Here is a 22,760-nt window from a genome sequence, read left to right as displayed (position 1 = left end):
CAACACCGTATTGTCTCATATTTGGAAGATTCTTCCTAAGAGAGAGAAACTTTTTCTTTGAACAAACGTTTAAATTGCTGTAGGAAGTGATGGCTAGGCCCCCGCCATCTAGATAATGCATTCTACTTATCATGGACCATTGGGTTTGTCCACCCTGGAATCAACAAACTTCAGCATCAGAAACGATTCCTAACAGTCAACACATATTTCCCCTTTCTTAAAGGGAGACTTAACTCTTAATAAAAATAAAAAACAACCAAGGAATCACAACCTCTCTGAAAGATTTTATCTACCTCTGTTACAGAAACCGCCTACAATTACCATAACTGAAAGATCACAGTGAAAAATATGTTTTTCCTTGATCTTGTCAATGGATTGGCTGTGTGCATTTAACAGCACTTTGAGTATATAGCCAGTTTCACTGCTTCGCTCCTGTTTAATCAGTTTGGGAGGGCCTTTCACATGCCAACTAGGGGGAGAAGAAACATTTTTTAAAAGTTGTTGTAAAACCACAAAAATCTGCACTCAGGGGCAGGTGGAGGACCTGAAACTATCTGAAACTTGGTTTTAGGGCCTCCTTGTACTGTTTGGGTGTTTGCACCAGTGTAACATGACAAGTGTGGATGCCCCTAAACCTTAATCTAGAAGCACACTGGAATAAACTGCACCTGCATAACCACGTTTTTCACTCTGTCTCTACATTAGGGGTTAGCACCAGTTTAACCGCACAAACCCAGGGCACATTTCCCTAAGCTTCCCTCCACGTACCACTCCGATTCCTACACCTCGGATATTTGTAGGTGGTCGTCATGTTCCCAGCTCTTTAGGACTGGTTTACACACAGTTTGCGTGCTAGTTTAAGAACATGGGTTAACCCCTAGTGTGTGCAGTCTTAAGTCAGCATAAGAGCTGAAGTGTCATTGATTTAGCATAAATCCATTAGTAATTTAGTTAAGTGAACGCACAAACAGTAGGGCATAAACCAACCCCGAGGTTTAGAACTTTACAAAAAAAACACAAAGCTACAAAAGCCAGGACACAGAACTGAAACTGCACCTTTAACTCACCCTGCTAGGGCTGGGGATTGCAGCTCATATATGATCTCTAGCTCTGCCAAACGCCATCCTGATCCGCAATACAAGGAGGCAGATCACAGCAGGAGTGGCTCTTTGTTTTGTACAATTAGCCAACCCATCAAGTTCCAAACAGGTTTTTTGTTTAACTTTCCTTTATTCCCAGCGTAATGCTTAACAGTAATCAGGACCCCTGTGTGCTAGGACAGCAAGTGGACCTACCAAAGAGGGAGCACTGTACGCCTGACAGTTGACACAAGTTAGAAAAGCATCCACCATCTCCACTGTGTAAACTACATTTTTCCAGTGAAGCTTCCTACCTACCATCAGCGGAACTGCACAAGTGTCAGGAACTGTAGAAGCGCTAGTATAGACAAGTATCAGAGGGGTAGCCGTGTTAGTCTGGATCTGTAAAAAGCAACAGAGAGTCCTGTGGCACCTTATAGATTAACAGATGTATTGGCGCATAAGCTTTCGTGGGTGAATACCCACTTCGTCAGACGCACGTTCACCCACAAAAGCTTATGCTCCAATACATTTGTTAGTCTATAAGGTACCACAGGACTTTGTTGCTTAGTATAGACAAGGCAACCGCTGGGGTTTTAGCCACCTACACCTGCTCTGACTAGTTCCTGGCAAAATGCTACTGTAGTTAGATAATGGTGGCCAGCTGCAGCCAGGTCTCTGCTAGTGCTTCCAGTGATGCTATAGGTTGGTGGAGATGAACCAGTGGGAAACTTTTGAGGGAAGGGCCAGAATAGAGACAGCCTCAGACCATACACAAAGCATACTTGTGCAATGATTGTCCAGGGAAGCACGCCCCATGAAATGAATAGGATTCATATGCAGAGTCAAATTCAGCCCTGGGGTAAGCGGGTGCAGCTCTGTCCAAGTCAGACACTGAATTAGCAGCCACGGCAACTGAAGGCCTCTAGTCATCTGCAGAACAGGCAGCAGTGCAAGCTTCCCCTCTACAACCCCCCCCACCACGCCTTACCATTGCTTCTTTAGGGGCATGATCCGGCTCAGTGCCCCATTTAATCTTTCGCTGTTTGGGGTATGTCAATATAAGCCCCAACTCGCACGCAGGCTCAAGCCCAAACCCCCCTTCTGTCTACAGACATTTCTGTCTGATTCAGGCCTGGGTCCCAGGACCTTGAAGGGGTGGAGGGTTTGAGCTTGAGTCCTGGGGGTGGCTTGGGCTCATACTCCATTGTTTTGCAGTGTGGACGCAGCTCAGGCCCAGTCCCCCCCAGACTCGGGTCCTGAGAATCCGCCAACTCTATCCCACAATCCCATGGGACAGTGTCCTTTCTATCCCAAGACTGGCCAATCAACATCCAGGAAACAGAAGCAACCCCCTGCCCCCCGCTGTTCAAGTACAGCCACTCGGTGTTTAACCCAACAAAGGGGGCAGCAGTGAGCGATTTTGCAGCAGAGACACCTGCCCCTTGGAACTGGACTCACACCACCTAGTTCTTTCTCTCTCTTTCAGCTGCTCAACAATTTTACAGATCAAGCTTCTTTTTTTTTAAATTCAGGAAAAAGAACAGCCAATGGCAAAACCAATCTTAATTATATTCAATTAGCCCCTTCAGCACCCTATCCCATTACACACTCGCGAGCTATGAACACTTGCAGAACGGTTCTATAGCACTCAAAGGCTTTGAATGGGTTGGCTACAGATGTACTATACAACCACAGGCCTCCTGTGATCCCGCAATTGGAGCTACATGGACACACACATGCATCTGAGTGGGGTCCTGCTGACTTCTGTAGGGTCCCTGATTCCTGTCCTGAGTGGGGTTTGCACAGGTGGAAGGATCCACTCACATGGATTCAACTGCAAGATTGGGACCATCGCAAGATGCCTAAGAGACAACAAAGGGATTATTGAATCAAAACAAGTAACCCTGTACTGGGGTCAAAAATCCATACACCAAAGCTCCATCCCAATACAATTTGAATGAGTCAAGAGATAAGTCTTCGACATACAGAGTTAATGATGGAAAAAGGAGACAAGAGGAACATGCTGAATCTAAACATTGGTTCCACTGAGTCTGGTATCCTGCCTGCAGCATACATCACGCTTCTGGGGAGCCCCCCTTGAGGTACACAGCTACAAGTGCAACTGTGTATGTGTGTGGAGCAAGGAAAAATTCCTTCCTGACCTCTGAAGTAACCAGCTTATGCCATGGAGCATGAGATTTGATTCCTGTTCTATTACCAGGCAGAACACTCAATGATAAATGGCCAGACAACTATTCAGACTGGTTTTAATCCCAACCGCACCATTCGGCTTTTTGATCTCCCACTGACAGCCTCGAATTCCATTGGCTGATTACACTGTGCGAGGAAACAGTTCCTTTTATCTATTCTCAATTCATTTGGCCATCGCTCGCAGTGCCCCTTGAACCCATTTTGTAATGTGATATTAAAGTTTTCACCAGCCCCTTCATAACCTTAAATACCTCAATCAAGTCTGCCTTCCACTCACCTCCAATGCAAGTTAAATAACACTAGATATTTTAAGAAATCTCATCATACTTCGAGTCCCATGAAACCTATGCTCAGAGCGTCAACAAAGGCAGCGCTGCTGCGCTCGCCCATCAGGATGACATACAATAATGGCTGCTAGGGGACTACTCTACGATGGGAGTGAGAGTAATAATACAGACCTGCTGCTTGTCCTACAGACAGACCGCTCAGTTTATAGCAATATGACTTGCTTATTGTTGTGGGGGCAGAGAGGGGGGGCGAGGAAAAACCCAAACTCTCTGCATTCAATAGCTTTGTTGGATTCCACAATGTGGCTCTGAAAGGCTAAGACTGGCGAGCGCTGTAGCACTGCTGTCTGTCTACAAGGAAATGCACTTTAGGTGACAGCAGCAGCCTACCATTCATATTGAGCCAACATGTATTTCAACAGAGCCAGGAGTTCTAGGGCCCTTGATCCTTGGGCTTAGAGAAACCTCAGTGAATGGAATCAAACCAGCCTAGGGGCCCTGGATCCCCATCCACAGCCCTGAGCACACGAATCTTGGGTTAGAATGAGCTCTGCATAAGCAACCCCATTCTCTGGGCTCCCAGACTCACCATGGTAAGGAAGAAACGGTCAGCATGGGGAGGAGGGAGTCCCCATTGTCTCAGCTGCTGTCATCTCGGGCACTGTCAGAATGGCTGTGAGAACCGAGCATGATTGTTGCCCTGAGCAGCTACAGAAAGGGATGGGCGGCCATGGAAGGGTCAAGGTTTGATCTAGTGAATCTCTCCCTTCCCACCCATGCAGTTAGAAGCCTCCTAGGGCTGCAAAGGAAACTTGCAGTTTGACCCTCCATTTGTTTGGGAGGGAGGAGTAAACCGATAATCCAACCATTCAAATCCACTTCAGCCACAACAGATTTCCAAACCCAAAGTACTGGGGTAACAAACGGATACATCTTATTCATGCCGAAATCACCTATTCAAACACACCCTGGTCTCATTATGGGAAGAAAGGAGATTTTATTTTGGGAAGGAGGGGAAGAGAGCACAGGCCTAGTCCAAATGGGAGAGTGACTGAAGCCCTCCAAAGATCCACATGCAATCTGAAAAGTCATTTCTCTCCCTGCCTCCCCACCGGTGACAAACTGGGTCTAGGTGCCAAAGCTGGTACTGCCCCAGGCAGTTCACTCCAGGGGGCATAGCCAGGAAATCATCCATCAGTGCCCACACAGGGGTTATAGGCCTCCTGCGAAGTCCCAGATGTCTCTCTCTATGGCTAGGCTGGAGTCAGACGGCAGGACTATAATCCCATCTGAGCATAGGGTGCCCCCTGAGTGACAGAGCTGCTCCCAGGATTATTCAGACCCACCAGAGGAATGGAAGTTGGGGTAAACTATGATACTGGTGCATCCACCCAAGTGCAGTCTGGGGGCTGTGGAACAGCGAGGAGGAGGATGCAGCCTCGGTCCCTACAGTAACCACTCCCATCCCTCCCCAAAGTATGAGAGTGGTGGGGGTCTCGGGTACTCACCTCTCTACAGGCTCCGAGTTGCCTCCGGCTCCGCTTCCCCGTCGGGGAGCCGGCTTCTCAGCGTGGGGCTCAGCCAGCTGCCGGATATTCCATGCGGCGGGGGGGTCCCCGGGCGCTGCTGGGCCGGGGACGGAGGTGAGGGGAAGCGGGAGAGGTACAAAGGGGTGGGGTCGGGGTGGGTGTTCGGATAGCAGTGGGGACGGGGGCAAGGGGGATCGGGGAGAGGGGGTGGGGAAGAGGAAACAATGTAGCAGAGGCCGACGGGAGGATTCCAATTTCGAACGCTGCCAGCTTTCTTGGAACGCAGCGAGCGTTCGATCCCGGAACGCTGCAGCTCCCGGGGTTCGGAGCGCGCCGGGAGTACCGCAGAAGGCACGGGAAGGGAGGGGGCTCAGCCCACTACTGGACTGGAGGGAGCGGGGAGGCCCTGTGCGATCCCGGGGGAGGGAGGCGGTGCGGTGGGTGCGGGGCTCGCTCTCTCCCCCACCCCGCTCCCTCTCGGGCACAGTTGGAGGGGAGCTCGCAGGGCCTGGTGAAAGGAAACAGAGCCCGGACCCGGATCCGTCCGCCTCTAGCACCGCGCCTGCGCCGCCCGGGCTCGCCCCGCTCCCAGGCGAAGTGTGGGCAGGGACCGTGCGCCACCTGCTGGTCATCCAGGCGCATTGATTCGATGGGGCGGGGCGGGGCGGGGGAAGGGGACTTACACATGGGACGAGGGAGGGAGAGGCGGGAGATAACTGAGTTAAATAGAGGAGGGCAACAGGTTTGAGACGCCTAACTGGTGGTGGATGGGGTGGTCATGTTTTGTCCTGCAGGCTGCGAAAAGCTTGCTCAGTGGCCTGATGCTTGTGCCGGGCATGGTGACATGATGTTAAGTCACCTTTGCACGGGACTTGCAGGACTCCAAATTGACTCTGGATCCGTTTAATATTTCCCCAGGTACATCTGAATCCATCTAGGACCGTCCTAACCTGCCCATCGCTGTGGTATCTAGGCACCTTATACACACATTTCAAACCACATCGGGTCCATCTGAAAGGACTGTATTCTTCGTGGGTGATGCTGGTTCTTGAAGTGTGGTGTTCTCCTTTTGTCTCCAGGTGGGAGATCAGCTATTCTAAAGCTGTTGTCAGTGACAGGCGGCTTGCCCAGAGGACATGCCCTAATGGTGGCTCACACTGATCTTTGGTGGTTGGGAATGCCACAGTCTGACTCCAGGGCCTTCATTCTGGACTCCTTCAATTGCAGCACCTCTGCTGACCACAGCTGTCACAGGGGAGCAGTGAGAGATAGGCTCCCCCATAACTTTTTTTGCCTTTGAAGAATAATACCACGTCCTAGAGGCCAATACCAGGAACTGGGGAGGGAGCCAATATAGAGCGCAGAGCGCTGGTGTGACGTGCTTTCCTCAGTCTAGTGCGGTCCTGCAAAGCCGACTGTTGTTGTATTTACTGATGCTTCTGCCAAGCCTGGATGGTGACAAAGACATGAATCAAAGTGGCTAGGTCTAAGACTGCGAGGAAGAAGTGCAGCCTTTTAGCTAACTGGAAACAGGCATTTCTGGTTACACCTGCTATTTGAGCGTGAAGGCTTCTTTATTATTATTATTTATTATTGAAGCCACTGGAATGGGAGCCGCATTATGCTAAGTTCTCTCCAAACATAGCATAACAGAGTCCGAGCTCCAAAGAGCTTAATAAACAGACCGGGGAGGGAAGAGAAGGGTACAACATACAAGCAAAATATGTTATGAGTAGAGTAAGGGCACACCAAGATATTATGGTGATTAGCAATCTATGAGTACCTTAGCTACAAGGGATTTGCACAATTCATAGCACAATGGGGCCCTGTTCTTGACTGGGGACTCTAGGTGCTACTGCAACTACAAATAAATAATAGTAGGAGATTATTGTGCACCACCTTGGTAATCAGGTCAATCAGAGGGTAAATACCTACCGCCACATCAGCTGTCATAGCTGCTTCTGTTTCCTCAAAGAACTTCTCCCTTCCTACCAGTATCATTTCTGTTTTCCCTGCACTGAGCCTGAGCCACCTCCGCTTCTCACCCACAAACTTCCCTCACTCAGGCACAATGATGTCTGAGAACATCACTGTCCGCAGCTGATGCACACACTACAGGGATGGATGTCATCAATGTATGGTTGGCAGGGAAGCCTATTGGCATTTCCATAGCTCTTTGCATCTTCAAAGCACTGTACTAGCAGGGACTCATGTGTGATCCCTGGGGTTGCCACATCATGTCATGATATAGTGTCACAATGCATTGCACCAGCCCACAATATATTTCAGGGCACTTTAAAAGGTTTCTAAGCCCAACTTCAAGGTCATGGGACTGCCAACTCAAAATCAGGAGAATCCCCTCAACATCAGGACAGTCCAACAGACAACCTTGGCTCTCAAGCCCAGAGACCCTCCATAAGAAGCCGCAAAATCCAAAAAGTTACAAACACATTTAATCCAATTCCCAGAGAGTCGTTTGAGTCTGAAAAGAGCAAAGTCTGAAGCCGTCCCATCTCATGCTCTCATAAGCAACATAGGATCAGGCCAGGTCAGCATTTGGGATGTGAAACTCCCAGTGAAAAGCCAAGATGCTGCACAAAGTGGTGCTGGCAATTCAGTCACGGGGGAACTCATCCCTTCGATTCATTACTGAACAAAAGCCCCAGCCTGATGCTAATGGGCATTGTGCTATGAGATGCTTCATGTTTTGATGAGATATAAAACTGAACTTCTGACCCCATGTAATCAGTACGGTCCCACAGAGCCCTTTGTAAAATTAGACCTGTTATCCCTTTTGTCCTGGCCAAGCTGCACCTCAGAGAAGTACATAGTGACATCCTATATCATCTGTACAGATTCAATGCAGGAAAGTAAAGGGATCTGTTACTTCCTGTCCTATATTGCAATATACTGTTGCCGTATGCTATGGAACATGAAATAACACGTGCATTGTTTGCAGATTGGTTTTTAAATTGCTTTGGACACATGCTGGGTTAAAGGCATTTGTATATGTATAAAATGATTATTATGTACAGAATTGTTTTACCAATGTGATCAGAAATAAACATGGTGTGGCTGCAACCTGGGAGTTTAGATGAAATGGTTAAAGAAAATAACCTAGATTTGTCATAAGGTCAGATTAATAACGATGAACCAAGCACTGGAATAAATTGACTAGGGAGATTGTGGAATCTCCATCATTGGAGATTTTTAAGAGCAGGTTAGACAAACACCTGTCGGGGATGGTCTAGATCAGGGGTTCTCAACCTTTTTCTTTCTGAGCTCCCCCCTCCCCCCCAACATGCTATAAAAACTCCATGGCCCACCTGTGCCATAACTGGTTTTCTGCATAGCCAGTAGATTAGAAGCCAGGGCTGGCGTTAGTGGGTAGCAAGCAGGACAACTGCCCAGGCACAATGCCACGGGGTCCCGGCCCCCGCGAAGCTAAGATCTCAGGCTTTGGCTTCAGCCCCACATGGCAGGGGTTGGGCTTGGGCTTTCTGCCCTGGGCCCCAGCAACACTAACGCCAGCCCTGCTCTCTGGTTTATTTTGGTGGACCCCTGAAACATGCCCTAGAGGCCTCAGATCCTTGCTTGAGAACCGATGGTCTAGATAATACTTAGTCCTGCCATGAGTGCAGGGGACTGGACTAGATGACTTCTTGAGGTCTGTTGCAGTCCTACAATTCTATGATTTTCACTGTGGACCCTTTACACTCTACTTTTGTTTTGTGTTTGTACAGCGCCAAGGACCGGGGGGTCCTGGACCAAGACTAGGGCTCCTACGTGCTACCACAATTCAAATAAATAATAGTAATAATAATACTGGCAGCATAAAGAATCTTAAGTGGAAGTAAATTACAGTGCAATGAGAATCTGGCCTGACTAGCCCAGTCCTGGGCTCAGATATGAACACACTGTCTTCCAAGGGAGTGACACAGGTTTGTCTCGGGTATATCAGAAGACAGGATTGGGACTGCAGTGTCTCAAAGCAGTACAAGAACTCACTGTTTTGGGCCTTACCGTAGACCACTTTCTGGAAGGTCCACAAACAGCTGGCTAGTCACATGATCAGAGAATCATAGACTTTAAAGTCAGAAGGGACCATTATGATCATCTAGTCTGACCTCCTGCACAACGCAGGCCACAGAATCTCACCCACCCACTCCTGTATCAAACCTGTGTCTGAGCCATTGAAGTCCTCAAATCATGGTTTAAAGACTTCAAGATGCAGAGAATCTTCCAGGAAATGACCCGTGCCCCACGTTGCAGAGGAAGGTGAAAAACCCCGATGCTGGCTTTGCCTCTTTGTTTCCAGCTGCTGTGATGCAGTACAAGGGGAACATGTACATTAACTACCTTCTTAATGTTACGTGTTCATAGCTGTAGTGGCCACTGGGTGTTATGTAACTATGAGTAGGAAAGGAAGTGGTCTATGCAACTGGGAGGGGGTTCATCCGATTGGGGATGAGCAGGTGTGTGATCTGTGTGCTAGTGAATGGGAAGGGAGGTGTTCAGTTCGGCTCCACACTATGAAACAATTTGAGGGCTTTTCCCTTCTGCCTGATGCAGAAATTACTGGGTAAGGTTCCCTGGCCTGCATTATGCAGTTCGGGCTAGATGATTGTAATGGTCCCTTCTGCCCTCAGAGTCTCTGAGCTACACAACTGTCTGGAAACAAATTGTTTCTGGACTTCCCCGCATCAACTCAGACCCGCTCAACCGGACTAGCATTTCAGCTAACCTACCTTGGAGTCATTGGAGCTTCTTGCTCCAAGCGAAGTCAGCACCATGGGCTGGGGAAGGGAACGCCTCCTGCCACTCAATAGTGACCTCCCTTGGTCAATGAAGAAGTTGCATTAATGGGCTCTGAGGAAGTTTTATCTGATCCATCACATATAGGAGGATGGAGGCGATGATGATTTGTTTTGTGGGGCTGTTTGACAGTGAAAGGTTCCGACGGCTCCAGACAGGAGGTGGAGACCCTCATCCTATAGCATTTAGTTTCTAGCTATTATTATTACAGTATTAATTATAATTATTTATTATTATTTATTATTAAATCATTAATGTGCATTACAATAGCTCCCGGAGACCGCAATTAGGATCAAATCACTGTGCTGGGTGCCCTACCAACATGCAATCATACTGTCCCTGCCGCAAAGAGCATTCAGTATAGATAGAGACAAAGTACAACAGGGTGGTGTAGAATACAAGGGATGACTACAAAGGTAACTATTAGGACCCATTGTTGGTTGCATATGCTATAAGCTAAGGGCCAAATTGTAAAGCCCTGATTCATCCTGCTGAGCAGTTGCTCACTCAAGCAGGCCCATTGAATTCAGAGGATTGCTCACATGAGTAAGTGCTCGCCACTGTGAGTGCAGACTTCACAATTTGGAACTAAGTGTTTAACTAGAAGCTTCATTGGTTTGATTCTTTTAAATAAGCGAACAAGGGATATTGATGAGTCACTAACAATCCAATCCAAGGCCTGCGCCGGCTCCCATTAAAAACAATGGGAGTCGGATCAGGCCCTTGTTGAATAGGCAAACACATTCCAGACTTCCTGGTTGTGGCGTAATAAGGACACATCGAGGAACCAGTCAGTTGACTCTGTTTCCCAAGCTGTATTATCAGGGAGTGGCAAAGGGCAGTAGAAATATCAGCAATCTGCTGCTCATCCCCCAACCAGCAACAGCACACAGCAGCCAAAAGAAGAAGTAAAACCAGTACATGAGTCTATATATATGCTTACACACGCACGCGCATATATGGGCAGAACTGTGATTCTATGATTGGGTGATCAGTCAGTCAGGCTTTCGTCAGCGCTAGAGCAAAGAGAAGCTGAAATAACTCCAGCGGAAATGAAAACGACAAGCTTTTAGTTGTTACTCTGAAACCATCAGCTTCCTCTGTGGCAGGTGTTCACTCCTTTCACGGAAGGAAACAGCCAAAAATGCTGTCTCTGCTGTCACTGAACAAAATTTTTATGAATTGTCCACTCCCTGACACGCCCCCAAAGGCCCTGTTCTCCCTTTGAACAACCCCTGCATTGTGTGGGTTGTGACAATGGGATTTGGAGGCAGATCACAAAGCAAAAGCGCACCAAGATCATTTAATAGAAGAGACCCTGGGACTTCCACATCTCCAGCGGGGACAAAGTCTTTCGCAGGACACGGACAGGCACTATAGAACAGCAGGTGCAGTTAAGCACTACAGGGATTGAAAATGGCACTGATCCGAGGTTTAGGGATTGTTGTATTAAATACTGGACCATGGCTCAACAGCAGTCTTGGTCCAAGGCAGGGCTGGATAAAGACATAGGCTCTATAAGCCGGTGTCTAGGGCTCCAGCTCCTGGAATCATGTGATAATCAGAATTTTAGCTTTCATTAAAAATAAGAGGATCTGTCTAGCCATCATGGTTTTGAAGAAAAGCTCGAAAACATGACCTGAGTGTAACTGATGCAGCAGTATCTGCCTGAGTCTGCAGACAGCCTAAACAATAGCTCTGAGAAGAGTGAGCTGACCTGTGCATCTCAGTAGGCTGTTGCCTCCCATATTAACTGCTGGGGGCCCCACAAACAGCCTGCCATCAGAGGACTCTGTGGCAGGAGCTGAGGAGTGCAGCAGGCCCAGCCCAATCATCTAAGCAGAGACAGCCCAATTGCTAGGGTAAGTACTGGGTCTTTCCTACTCCATCCCCTCTCACCTGGCTGCTACCACACCTGCCTCACTGGGTGGGGAGGGGACTCTTGATTCTTCACAGGGCAGACCCTTCCAACCTTCCATCTCCCAGACTCCTGAGATTTGAAAGAGAAAGCAAAACAGGAGACACTACTGACAAGGATCTTCAGCTTTCTCCTTTCCTCCCTGGGCCTCTCCAGGAACCCAGCGCTTCTCCCCTCCCTTTTGATCTGTACACACCACTCTATGAATTGGGACAGGAGCAATGTGGTGGAATTGACAAGTGTCCAGCTGGATCTTCTCCCCCCTAGCTTCCCTCAAGGAACCAGGCCAGTCCCATCTCAGGAACCAAAAGAGAGCGAGAGAAGAAACCTGTTAGGTGAAAATCACAAAGGAAACAACCCTGCAACAAGATATTCAGTCGTCAAAAGCAGTGCAGTCAGAAACACACCAGTGTCTTCCCTCCCTGAGCTGGCATATGTCACAGACTACCAGCCCAGAGTTGACCTGGCAGTGGCTGCAGGACAGGACAGTGACCCCACATCGCAACATTTGCAACATGAGTGTGAGAGCATAGCACAGCGTGGGTTGGACTAGATGACGTCCTGAGGTCCCTTCCAACCCTGATATTCTATGATTCTATGATCCCCACCCGCCTGGGGCCTTCCTGCCTCCTCATGCAGGGTGGAGCCATTCAAAGCCTGTGATGGAACAAGCCCAAAACATGGACAGGTGCAAATAGACATTATGGCCCACAGGCGTTATAGAGGCCAACGGGGTGGGAACATGGGATAGATGTGACTCCCCACAGGGCCTGCCACATTTGCAAGGAATGCTAGGTGTGCCCAAAATGTGATGGCTGGCCTGGATGCTCTGGTTCCTTTGCAGCTTGTGCTTGATCAGTCACAGCGGTGCAATTGGGAACAGTGCCATTCTAGAGCCCAGATGAGACAGGAAAGGCCATTTGCATTCCAAGTTTTGTTGCTGATCACCTTCAAATGGAACCACAATGGCCCAGGGAAGATAAGCCGAGAAAGTGGGGGCGAGAATCTGAAACTGATGTTGCATTTTGTGGCATTATTGAAGTTTCATGGTCCAGATTCTGAGCTGCCAATTATTATTATCATTACGATTTATTATTTGTATTGTGGTAGAACCTCAGAGCCCCAGTCACGGACCAATACCCCATTGTGCCAGGCAGTGTACAGAACAAACAGACAGTTCCTGCCCCAAAGAACTTACAACCTAAGTATAAGACAAGCAACAGGTGGAGACAGGCAGACAGACGGGGGAGTACAAGAAAACAATGAGACAGTATGATAAGCAGTAGTTTGAGCACATCAGCAGACTAACCGCTGTCAAGTTTCTTGTAGGCATTGGCGTTATGGCAAAGGAGGGATTTGAAGGAAGACAATGAGAAGGTTATGGGGCTCTCCACCCATGAGTGAAGGGCAGCATGAGAGAAAGTGATAGAGAAAGAGGAGCTGGGGGAGGGATGCCAAGAGAGATGTGACATGATCAAAGTGGCGAGCTAGGGAAATGATCCTTGCAGCAGCATTCTGACTGCTTTTGTCAAGGCCAGAGAACGGGATGTTTCAGGAACTGAGACATGAGATGATAAGTGCATGGACAGGAGTTTTAGCTTTTCGGGTGGAAAGGCCACAAAGCCGTATCTTAGAGATGCTATGCAGAAGAAATCAACAAGATGCAGGCACCTCCTGGTTGTGAGGATCGAGAGAGAGGGCCGAGTCGAAGATGACACCCAGTTTACGGAGGTAAGTGGCAGGCAGGGTGGTGATGTTGTTTACATTAATGATCGAGAAAGGAGGGAGAGGGCAGAATTTAGGAGGAAAGATTCGGAGCTCTGTTTTGGTTGTGTTTGAACTAAGCTAATGGCTCAACCTCCATGAGAAGTCAGAGAGACAGGCTGAGATTTTAGTTGGGACCGAAGGAGGCAGGTCTGGAGTAGAGAGGTAAATCTGGGAGTTGTCAGTATGGATATGATAGCTGAATGTGTGTTTGCAGATGAGATTACAAGGTGTCGAGGTGCCCAGTGGCTGCTCTAACTTACATTAACTTTGACTCACCCTTTATGGATTATTTCACTTGCCCAGGATAGCTGAAACTTTAAGCCCTGCATGCCCACACCCTGCCCGAGCAAGACCCACCCTCCTTCCTTCCCTTGGGCAGAACCTCATCATGCCCCTACACCGGAAAACAGCATAGAACCCTTAGATTGTCTGTATGCTGACTTGAGAAATCCCCTGCACTGGGGGGGAATTCCCCAATGGCAGTTATAGGTTTAAAAAGAAGCAGGAATCCTGAAAAGGAACTGGCCAAGAACTATGCTGCAAACATGAATATGTTGCAGCTCATGAGGCCTAGAAACATTTTTTGCAGGCTCAGTAAAAATACTCGCAGGATGTCCGTTGTTCTGAGCACTGGGGGACCAGCAATCAGAAATCAAATCCTTTAAACTCCACCCCTGCATCCTACCCCATCTCTGCACTACTCAGCTCTGTCAACAATGTACAATGAAAAGAACCATCTGGATCATTTTAGGCTTAAGAACTCATTCACCCACATGCACCAGCCATGACCTGACCAGCTAAAGTCTGGGCTTTCCAGGGTGTCTCTGCAGCATCTCTAGCTGGTCATTACATGATTGATAAAGACCTCTGGATAGCCCAGGGGTGCTTAGAAATCAGCTCTTCCTCAGAAGGAAATGGGACAGCAGTGCCACCTGAAGTTAAGATGAGAATTGCATCTCTGCTCTGGTATCCTGCCTCCAAGGCTGCACCACATTCCAGAATGAGGGGACAGTGGCTGTATGTAACAGCCAACCTGCTGTGCCAGGCCAGACTGATCGCTCTCCGGTAGGGAACACTCTCCAGAAAGCCATGGTTCGAGTGTGGGAGGGAAACATAAGCAGGAGAATTCTGCTGCAGTCTGCAGAGGTTTGAGCTAGGGAGTGGAACGCAGGGATCCCAGGAATTGGAGGGCAACTGTCCTCTCTCTTTCTTTTAGAACTGAGGTTGGTAAAACCAGAACCTCAAATTCCAGCCCCCTTCAGATTTCAGGGATGCAGGATTCAGATGCCAGGATCCAAATCTGTCCCTGCAATTTTGGTTCCAAATCCAGAAAGGCCTTATTTTCCCCATGAAGAGGGTGGGATTTTCAAAGGGGCTTAGCACTGGCCGAACTCTGCCAACTGTCTCTGGGGGTTTCACCATTGATTCAGCAGAAGCAGAGTTTGAGAAAACAGGGCCATTGATCTTCAGGAGAACCCAGCGGGAGGGCAGCGAGAGGCTCCCACCTACGCTTCTCCTGGCTTTGTGAAGCTGCTCTCCCAGTCCCTGCCCTGGTTTAAATTTCACATGCCTGTCTCAGAGCTGCCTAGAGCTGCCGAGACCCAGCCTTAGCCCACAGATATGGAGGGTTTTGATGGAGCTACTACACCAGTTTACTCCATCTGAGGATTTGGCCCCAGACAACTTTTGGCATTCCTGCCACCTCTGCTGCATCCGGTGCTGCAACTGAAAAAAAACCCACACATCTCTGCCATCTGCTCCCCCCACCCTCCTTCACGCCCCACATGCCCCTGTCTGACATATGAACCAGGCACAAGTTTTGAGGTTTGTTTTTTAAGACCTGCATTGACTCCAAGATTCCTGGGCACCCAATCCTGCTTTGACTGACAGCCATTGACTGCAGCTGGAGCAGGGTTTTGATTTCACAAACAGCACTTTCCCTCAGCATGGACACAAGGTCCCCAGACTCCTGGTTACCTGTCTTATCTATCTCAGTCTTGGGGGCTGCGACTGCATGGGGTCACAAAGACATATTGGGGGGCATGACTTCCTCCCGTTCTTTATGGCTGGATGGGACGGGATAAGGAATTTTATGGAAGGGAAGTCTTGTAACTCTTTTCTGATGTCACCTGAGTCCATGGTATAGAAACAGTTGAGAACCACTGATTCATAATCATCTCTTACTGGCATTTATCCTGTGTCCAAATTTCTCTAATCTGGGACAGCGGGTGAGGCTCCTGGTTTAGATTTCTCACTCGTGACATGAGTTTCATTTGTCTCAGGCTACAGTATCCCCTGGCATTCCTTTGGTGGAGGGATATCAAAATCCTTGGGGATGAATGAACTTCCTTGTGACTAGGGAGCTCCTGTGGCCTAATTTCAAAACCAAGCAGATACTGTGGGCATATAGGTTCGGTTTGATCACAAACTTTATCAGGCTCACATCCTACTTAAGCTAGACAATGAGAAAAGGAGAAGGGAGGAAAAAAACAGAGCAGAGAATGGGCAGAGTGAGAAGCAAATATGGGGAAGGCTGGGGCGGGGTGGGGGTGTGTGTGCAGAAAAGGGCAAGAGAAAAATACCAATGACTCAATCAGTGCAGCACCTCTGTGGCAGGCATCGCTCCTATGCATTGGGTGTCAGAATGTGTCCTGAATAGATAGCACAGGTTACTCCTTAGCTAGCAAAACAAGTTGGTTGGGTTTTTAAATTGAATCATGCTTTAAAGATCCCTGGGTTTAAATTACAGGGGAAGGGTTCATGAACTCAGCACAGCTATGCCAAAGCCAGCAGCACAGGTCAACAAGCACTGCCTCTGTTTGTAAAGTTTGGTTATGACCTTGAAATAGTTTCAGGTGTAAACTCCACATATATCACAATCAGCCTCTGGAAGGGGAGAGACTAGGGCCAGCTTCTGATATACTGATGTAACTGACATCAGAATCTGGCCCATAAAAGCTCAGGGGTCAGATCCTCAATTGGTGTAAATTGGCCCCACACCATTGAAGTTTATGGAGCGAGGCTGAGTTGCACATGCTGTCAATCTGGCCCATGGACGGAAGGTCCTTCAGTTGATCTCCCTGCCAGCACAGGATTGTTCTCAATGTTTTGTTCAGACCTATTTTAAATTCCTCCAGAGAGGAAACTTTTCCCACTTCTCTTAGGAGACTGATGCTTAGAGGTGACGGTGAGCTGGCAGCTGGCAGGGCATTCTCCATGAGGCCCCCAGGGGCTCTGGAATTCCCTCCCATCCCTAGTCCAAAAGACTGGTCAAGGGCAGGGCCCATTTGATTCAGCTGGCCTTTGCAGAGAGGCAGGGGATCAAGGCTAGGCCATGGAGGTGTTGGTGTTTGATTGGATGCCCCTGGCTGGTGGAAGGAGTGAGCAGATGTTTGCCATCCTGGTCTCCTAGTTTCAAATGATCAGCAAGGTGCTCCGAGCTGAACTTGGGAGTTTTGTATTTGTCCTGACTGGAGACAAGATCAATCATTAGGACAATAATGCACCTCAGTTGCATGGGCCCTCCCCCCTGTGCCCAGACAGGGATGAAATTCCACCAACTCCAGGGGAGTTCGGCCTGATTTACACCCGTGGGAAAGGAGAACCAGGCCCCTCATAGCCCATTCCTCTCCCTAGCGCCATGCCCAATGCCTGTGCTGGGTCTGACTCTCAGTTCCTCAAAGGTCCCTTTACACCGTTCTGGAAAGTGGTGCTAAAGGGGGTGAAAATGTGCTACCATTCCTCCCTCAGTGCTAGTCTCTACTCCCACTCTACATGGCTTTGGCGCCCATTTTAACTGTACATGACCCGTTGGTAGGGTGACCAGAGGGCAAGTGTGAAAATCGGGACAGGGCTGGGGGGTAATACCTGCCTATATAAGAAAAAAAAAATTGGGACTGTCCCTATAAAATGGGGACATCTGGTCACTCTACCCGTTGAGGCCCATAACCTCTGGGCAGTTCCCTGTTTGGCTGCAGGCTCATCACCGGTATCCCCGCACGGAGAGAGGATTAAGATGTAGCAAGATCCAGGCACGATTCCGGAGAGCTCCTGAAAATTAAACAAGATCCGGGCTAGGCTGGCAGAAGGATGCTCCAGGGAGAGCTGGCGGGCCTGGAGAAGCTGCGGGCGCTGGGCAGGTCTTGGTGGAGAGGGACGCAGCCTTGGCACCAGGAGAGGGGGCTCTCGGCCAGGACACAAAAGGCGAGGGCGAAGCGGCGAGCGCAGGAGAAGGCAGGGATCCGAGGAGGGCTGAACTCTGTCTTCGGCCGAGGGAGCCAGGCTGCAGGGCGGTCGAGTCAGACGGGCAGATAGACGAGGAGAGAGCGGAGCTGTGACACCCTGCGCAGGGACTGGGAGCCGCGTCTGGGCGCCGGGCTGCCAGGCAGGGGTCCCCGGCCCGGGGGAGCAACGGGAGAAGCCGAGCTGTCCCAGAGTCGCCAGCCCCTTGCGGGGTCCCGCATGGCCCGGCTGTGAGGGGCTGCCCGGGGGAGGGAGTCCAGGGCGATGCTGCGCCTGCTGGAAGCCGAGCTGCTCTTCGCTTCCCTGCTCTCCGGCCCCTTCCCGCCGCTCTCCGGGGATCGGAAGAGGTGAGATGCTGGGCGCTTGGGGCTGCGGGGCGAGGGCCGGCGGGCCGGGCGCAGAGGCAAGCCCAGGGCTGCCGCTGGGGAGCAGAGAGCCCCCTGGCTGGGTTGTGTGGGGCGGATCGGGGGCGCAGTGCAGGAACCGCACGCCCCAGCGCAGCCGAGCCTGCTCCTTGCTCTGCCCTGCGAACACCCCCGCAGTTCTGCGCTCCGGCCCGCCTGGGGAGCACGAACGGCTCCTTCCCGTAAGGAGCGTGACGGGCCGGGCGCAGCTTCTCGGCCACTAGCCGGCACCTCCCGCCTTGCCCCCGCGCCAGCTCCCGGCACCCCAGCGCGCCCCAGCGCCAGGAGCAGGTCACTGGCGATCCCGACGGGACTCTGCTTACACAGGTTTCTGGTGACTGGCACCTGCCACTTGTCCTCAGAGCCACTGAGCTCCTGGGGCTGAGCCAACACCTGCTATTCCAGTCCTGGGCTTCCCCACCCCAGCTCCGCCAGTGCCCCCCAGTCCTCACCTGCAGCCCCCTGCTATTCCAGTCCTGGGCTTCCCCCCAGCTCTGCCAGTGCCCCCCAGTCCTCACCTGCAGCCCCCTGCTATTCCAGTCCTGGGCTCTCTCCCAGCTCTGCCAGTGCCCCCTAGTCCTCACCTGCAGCCCCCGCTATTCCAGTCCTGGACTCCCCCCCAGCTCCGCCAGTGCCCCCCAGTCCTCACCTGCAGCCCCCTGCTATTCCAGTCCTGGGCTCCCCCCCAGCTCTGCCAGTGCCCCCCAGTCCTCACCTGCAGCCCCCTGCTATTCCAGTCCTGGGTCCTATTGCAGCTCTTTCACTGTAGGTCAATCCTTTGTGTGGTTTTGTTTAAAGGTGCATTTAGTGCTGGGCTGACAATAGCCCTGTAGATGACAGTCCTCTGTGGATTTGTCTATAGGGCAGGCAGGCACAGCATGGGCCCTGGCAGCAAGAGCTTCCCTACCTCTTGAGTGAGGAGAGAAGAAAGAGTTCAGTCTCCATTGTGCATTCAGTCCCTAGCCTCTCTTCTGGGAGGGCCACCAAGGGGTTGCCAATTAGCGTTAATTGCATTTGGCAGTTGTGCCCTAGGAACTGGACCCATTTTGCATAAGCCACTGAGCAGCCCTCAGCTGGTAAATGACTTTCAGCGCTTGCAACCTGGGCCAGCGCTGAACTAATGATCTGGCAGCGAAGGGATCCAGTCCCTGTTACTAATCCCCAGAGCCCCTTTGCAGCTCAGAGCTCAGAGCCCCTATGCAGCTCAGTCTGGCCCTACAGCATCAGAGTGCAGCACGGACTGACAATTGTGCCAAGGATGAGGTGTGTGGTTGCTTTGTAATGTGGACAAATGGGGGACTGGACTAAACTGAGCTCAGCGGGGCCCCATTGCGCTAAGGGCTGTACAGAGGTGTCTGAAGACAGCCCTTGCCCCAAAGAGTTTATCATCAAAAGCTACTGCAGCCTCCAGTGTCTGGATTACCACATGCCTTTGCCCATCCCGTGGAGGAAAACCCCCGGGGCCATGTGGTTCTTGTCCCCCTGAAGGCGTGCTTGGAACAGGCTTTGCACACAAACACCTTTACTTACCTCTTCAGCATTTGTAACTGAGGTCAGGGAGCTGAATTCCAGCCTGGTTTAAGAGGGACTAACTCTAGTGACCCCACTGACACTGCATCTGCTTCCATCAGGTCTGGATCTGACCCCATGGGAATTCTGAGGGAGGAAGGACTTCAGGTTTGGGCTCTGATTCTCTTCTCACTTACAGGAGGGTAAATCAGGCATAACTCCCTTACAGTCAGTGGGGTTACACCAGTGTCAACCTGGGGATAAGAGCGAGGCCCCAAATCAGGCCCATCTGTTTTGTTAACATGTTCGGTGCTGCAGAACGAGAGAGAGAGAGAGAGAGAGAAAGATCCCACTCATCTGCAAGACACACAGACAGACAGCCTGTCTGAGCAGAATGATTTATAGCTAAGGACATAAACACCAAAGTATTTGCTAAGGGCCAGATCCTCCCTTGGTGTAAACAGACACACTCACTCTGTCGACTTCAGTGGATCTATGCCAACATACAGCAGCTGAGGCGCCGACCCTCCATCCCTTGCGGCACGTTTTGTGGAGCCTCCAAGTAAATTGTTTTTCCTGGAGTTGCACAATGGACTAACTGGAAGCAATGACACATCTCCTTATGCCTGTCAAAAAAATATCTGCAAAAGATGTTTCAGACACGCCAGTTGTGTTGATGGGGCCAGTGCTGCCAAACCTCCTACCCGCAGCAGCACAACAACTTCCTCTCCTCCCCATGACACATGAACACTCCGCCTTACCCAGCTCCCAAACCACCGCATGGCGTGAGTCGGTGTGGTTTTCCGGGCCACTCTTAGACCCCCCTCAGGGTTGTTACTGCTGCAGCTGGCTCAGATGTTACCAAGGAGTCCAGCCAGAGGGTTTAACAGTTGCCTGGAGGGGGAACTTAGTGACTTTCATAATGGCAGGACAAAATGGGTTGGATGGAGTTTAGAGAGCGTTTCAAGGAGGTTCCTGTGAGTTGCGGAGGAAGCATCACAGCAATGGAGTGATGCCAGGATGACTTTGACCCAGTGCAGCATTGCCAACTCTCGCAATATTGGAGGTTTTGTTTAAAGCCCTAGTTCCGATGAAAATCTCAGCTTTTGTTTTAAAAAAGTAAGATTGTAGCCCAGGAAAGTTTGAAAACGTGACTTGAGGGCACCCCCCGCCCCAGGCTGATAAACCAGAAGGCAGATAGAAAGAACCCCATATTTATTACTTTAAAAAAAAAACTCTTATGATATTTAAGCCTCTCATGAATTTTGGGGGATGGACTCCTGCTTGTTTAACATTTGGGGCTGGCAACACCACCAGTGCATCTCTCTCTCTCTCACACACACACCCCCACCCACACACACACCCTTCCTTTGAAACTCATGAGCACTCTTAGTCAAAGACAAGTTACCTTTCCCGCCCTGCTCCTAGACACAATCCATATACTGGGGAATCAAAACTCCCCCCTACCCTGGGAGTTAGGTTTTATTAACCAAAAAACTAACAAGATACCATAAAGAACAGCTACCACCTTCTCCCCAGGCTTGGCAGTTCTAATAATAGCAATAATTCACTTTGATTGTTCACTAGCTAGTGTAGCAACATCTTCATGGGCTGGTGATCACTAGCTATAACCAGCATGACGTTAGCTAGAGCTCACTCACTATCAAAGGCAGGCATGTGACTAGATCACCAGACAAAGCAGGTACGATACCACCTAGGGCTAGAAGATCACTAAGCACTGAAGGGATGCCGTTAGCTAGGGCTAGAAGACTCTAGCTAGAGCGCTAGAATGTAGCTTCCCAGTCCGAGCAGCATGTTGCTAGCAGATCATGTCAGGTCACTATGGGTAAGGGTAAGATTATGTCACAAAGGTCACAGATTCTGTGTCTTTCAGAGACCTCGGTGACATTTTCCACCAGCCCTGGGGTGGAGGGCCAGAGCTGTCAGCCAGCAGGGACCCTAGAGTTCTGAGCTGCCGTGGGTGGCAATGGCACCCTGGAGCTCCCAGCCCCCCCAGGCACCGCAGCCCCCACAGCGCTGAACTGCCATGGGCTGTGGGGGGCCTCAGCAACTCCCAGCTGCCCAGGTGGCAGGTGCTGGACCACCCCCACCCTTCTGCAGTGGAGCTTGGGCTCTCATTCCCCCTGCTCCTCCACTCAGGCTTCAGTCCTCCCCCTGTCAGCTCCATTTGTCACAGTTATTTTTAGTAAAAGTCAGGGACAGGTCACAGGCTTCCATTAATTTTTGTTTATTGTTCATGACCTGTCCCTGACTTTTACTAAAAATAACCTTGACAAAACCTTAACCTTAACTATGAGCTAATAGCAAGGTAAAGGCAGGCATGCCACTGGCTAGGAGCCCTTGCCAAGAGCAGCGTATTGTTATGAACTGGGTGAAACCTTATCATGTGTTGGGTTAAAAACTCATTGAGGTTGGTAGGTGTGAACTCATCCTTCTGTTAACATAACTGTAAACATAAATGCCACCTAAGACAAAGGTGTGTGTGAACCCGCCCAGGCACTTCTGGGCTGAGTATTGCTTGGGGTAGGTTTGTATGGGTGTGCGAGAGATCACACTGATATTGAGGACACACCCAAGAACAGAGAGGAAAAAAACAAGAAAGCCTAGGTCTGGTCTGCACTACAGAGTTAAGTTGATGTAAGCTGCCCTATGATGACCTAACTCTAAGTGTCTACACTACAACGTTGCTCCCACTGATGTAAGTCGCCCACTACACCCACCTAATCATTCCACCTCCGCAAGAGGCATAGTGCTTAGGTCAATGCAGTTAGGGCACCAAAATTTGACTAGCCTCTCAGGTCTAGGGTTACCATTCGTCCGGATTCCCGCGGACATGTCTGGCTTTTTGAGCTAAAAATAGCGTCCGGGGGGAATTTGTAAATGTCCGGACTTCCCCCCCATGCAGAGCACGCGCGGCTAACAGTGCAGCTGGCCGGATGGTGCCACTTACATGGGGCTCCGACACTCAGAGAGAG

General features: G+C 50.2%; 2 protein-coding genes across 2 annotated transcripts in view; one reads left to right on the top strand and one right to left on the bottom strand.

Moving 5' to 3' along the window:
• CSK (C-terminal Src kinase) overlaps positions 1 to 5,675 on the bottom strand; it is a 61,313-nt gene extending 55,638 nt beyond the window's left edge. Inside the window, exon 1 of the mRNA XM_034784334.1 lies at positions 5,089 to 5,675. The gene's annotated coding sequence lies outside the window, so the exon portion shown is untranslated. The remainder of the gene's footprint in view (positions 1 to 5,088) is intronic.
• Positions 5,676 to 17,568: 11,893 nt separating this feature from the next.
• Positions 17,569 to 22,760, top strand: part of LOC117884432 (collagen and calcium-binding EGF domain-containing protein 1-like) — a 35,954-nt gene continuing 30,762 nt past the window's right edge. Inside the window, exon 1 of the mRNA XM_034784826.1 lies at positions 17,569 to 18,198. Coding sequence (XP_034640717.1) covers positions 18,116 to 18,198 — 83 coding nt within the window. The 5' untranslated portion in view covers positions 17,569 to 18,115. The remainder of the gene's footprint in view (positions 18,199 to 22,760) is intronic.

The sequence above is a fragment of the Trachemys scripta genome, chromosome 10 (assembly GCF_013100865.1).
Source record: "Trachemys scripta elegans isolate TJP31775 chromosome 10, CAS_Tse_1.0, whole genome shotgun sequence".
NCBI classification, from domain to species: domain Eukaryota; kingdom Metazoa; phylum Chordata; order Testudines; family Emydidae; genus Trachemys; species Trachemys scripta.
The sequence above is the reverse complement of the archived record's forward strand: the minus strand, read 5'-3'. Positions and strand labels throughout refer to the sequence as shown.